We start from the raw sequence: 2,915 nt of genomic DNA, 5'->3' as shown, positions 1-2,915 counted from the left end.
ACTTCCACCGCACTCCAAAATGGAACTGAAATTGCACTATGCACCACTAGTGATATTTAATTTATAAAATTTCGCCTATTATTTTAGCAAATTGCAATTAACCCCGATATTTTCTTAAAATTGGTATTCTTTCCACGTAATATATTCCTGTATTTCCAATAATGCTCTTTTGCTTCAAATTATATTTAATCGGATGTTTCCCATTTTTTACTTTAATTTACATTAATTCATAGTTTTAAATTTAAATAATATATATTGAAGGGTTGTTTTCAGACTTTTAACATTTGAGAATAATAATTACATTTTTTTTTTTGATCACGACTCTCGTGAATAGTATAATATTGTCTACTTTGAGCATAAGCTCTCATGACTTTGCTTTAGGCTTCCCAAAAAGTCTCATACCAATGGAATTAGTATTCCTCACTTATAAACCCATGATCATTCCCTAAATTAGCCGATGTGGGACTTTTATCATCCAACACCTCCCCTCGAACAAAGCACGCCTCCCCTTAATCGAGGCTCGACTCTTTTGGAGTCTTAATCATTTTTTATTGCCTTCGTACCTTCGAGGAGGCTTGACTCCTTTTTTCTTTTTGGAGTCTTTTGTTCGACATTCGAGGATTTGTCAATCTATTGGCACGCTAAGTTTAGGGCATGGCTCTGATACTATGTTAGACAAACACGACTCTTCACAATAGTATGATATTGTCACCATTGTGGAGAGTCGTGTTCATCTAACCGTTAATATCTCATTTCAAAAAATACTTTTAAATTTTAAAAAATTACATTAATTTTCATTGAATTTAATTTTGTTGTAATTTTATAAACAAAGATCAAACCATCTTTTTTTTTTTTTAATTAGAGTGACAAAAAATGAATATCAATTAAATGTAAAATTACAATAATAACCAAAATGTTTTTAAAATATATAAACAACGTTAAGTATTAAAAAAAATAAAAATTAAACTTAAATATAAACCATGATGAGAAAAAATGTATTTATTTTAAACCTAAATTATATTTATTATAAGGAAAAAAGCTGGTTTAGGATAAAACAAAATTCTAAAATTAAATTCAAATTAAATTCGACATGTCGTTCGAGGATGGACTGATCAGTAATCTGTAACTTGGATGGGCCGCTCTTCTCGTCCCTTTTAAAAGGAGCGGCGGCAAAGGCAAACCCAAAAACTTGGGGGTTTTGTAATTCCGTTGCTGCCTTCATGGCGAGTTTCGTTTCTCTGAGCTTCTCCGTTCCACAGGTCATTTTCAAGGTAAATTCCGCTTCTAAACGCCTTCCCTCGTTAATCACATCTGTAGCTGCGGAATTTTCTTCAATATGTACTCTGATTCTTGTAATGTTCAACGTAACGGAGAGTTTCATTCGAGGTAGCCTGTTTAGGTTGCTGCAATTGACCTTGCTGTTTTATTCTAGCATTTGTAAGACGAATGCGTTTTTTCTGTTTCGCATTATGCTTTCAGGTGGACCGGCCATAAGAAACTGAGTTCTGAGAATTGTTTTTGGTTGGACATTTTTGTTTGGATGTCTGGAAAGTGTTTGGTGATTATCTGAGTTAAAATGGATTGATAGGGGTGAATAGTTCTTTCTTCTGGAAAGATTATCGTTAGAAAATTAAGTTCTGTGAGATTATATAAGGATTAGTGATCATGTTCTAATTTCGTTGTAATGATCGATTAATGAGCAAATTTGGCGCGCTTCATACATAGTTCCATTTCCAACTGCAATTTTTGTAAGTAGCATCTTCGAAACATCAGTCCAGTTGTGAAAATCATTGTCTGAAGCTCAGTCGTTAATCCTAAAATGCTTGGAAAATGATTGAAGAAATAAAAATGGCTATTTATTTCTCTAGATTTCAAGATTTTGATCGCACACTGACGTGTTTTTCCTACTTATCTTTGAACGATGCGTCAGGAAATGCCACCATGGAAACTGGCTAAAGTCACAGTAGTTCCAAGGCGAGCTGGAACAGGTTTGATTCTCATTTTTTTATATGATCAATAATTAGTGGAAATCACAACCATTTTGAAGCATTTTAACTTAAAATTTCTTTGGTTATATCTTTTGTTCATCTCGCTCCCCTGTAAAATTGATCAAAACTAGAGAAGGTAATGATTGAGAATTGTACTACTAATGTAATGTAGTCTTGTACCCATTTATTATATCATTACTAGATTGAGAAAATTTTGGATTGCTGATGATATGCATTGCACTTGCAGCTTCGAAGCCTGTGCTATCCTGTTGCTCAAATAAATCCATATCTATGAATTGGGAAAACTGCCAACCAGTACGGTTAACTTCAAGACCTTTTTGGGGAATAGTTTCTTCTAGTTCCAGGAATTTGGTATTAGCTGGCTACTGGGTAGGACCTGATGTTGATGACGGATGGGGATATATAGAAGCTCTTGTCGATCGGATTACTTAACTATTCAAACTTTGAATTCCATTTCTTGATTTTCTTTTGTTTACTATGTCTGATCTTAGTCGAATGCATCAGTCACTTGCTTTCTCCAAAATATCTGAAACTGCTTCCTGTTTGTGAAATTCATATCTTGTTTAGTAACTTGATTGCTGAGAGGTTAATCAGATTTCTAGATTTAGGATTCGATCCTCATTGCCATGACAAATGAGGATGATACATTCTATTAGATATGAAGCTAGCAGGAAACTGCATGGAGCTAAGAACAGGTGTCTATCATCTTCTCTCATCTCTCATGAATCCGAGTAAAGAGGTTAAGTGTGAGATCCCACATTGATTAGAGTGGGGAACGAGTATCAGGGAGGACACTGGGCCCTGAGAGGGGGTGGATTGTGAGATCCCACATCGATTGGGGAGGAGAACGAAACATTATTTATAAGGATGTGAAAACCTCTCCCTAGTAGACACGTTTTAAAACTT

At 34.6% G+C, this 2,915-nt stretch overlaps 1 protein-coding gene across 1 annotated transcript; it reads left to right on the top strand.

Annotated features, from left to right (window-relative positions):
- The first annotated feature begins 1,182 nt into the window (after positions 1–1,182).
- LOC111493548 lies at positions 1,183–2,579 on the top strand. Its single transcript, XM_023143269.1, has 3 exons — positions 1,183–1,271; positions 1,931–1,988; positions 2,236–2,579. Exons 1-3 carry the CDS (start codon positions 1,221–1,223, stop codon positions 2,439–2,441), a joined length of 315 nt encoding a protein of 104 aa, XP_022999037.1. The 5' UTR covers positions 1,183–1,220; the 3' UTR covers positions 2,442–2,579.
- Positions 2,580–2,915: the final 336 nt, after the last annotated feature.

This window comes from Cucurbita maxima, unplaced genomic scaffold (genome assembly GCF_002738345.1).
Source record: "Cucurbita maxima cultivar Rimu unplaced genomic scaffold, Cmax_1.0 Cma_Scf00019, whole genome shotgun sequence".
In the NCBI taxonomy this organism is placed as follows: domain Eukaryota; kingdom Viridiplantae; phylum Streptophyta; class Magnoliopsida; order Cucurbitales; family Cucurbitaceae; genus Cucurbita; species Cucurbita maxima.
This window is presented reverse-complemented; position numbering and strand designations above follow the sequence as displayed.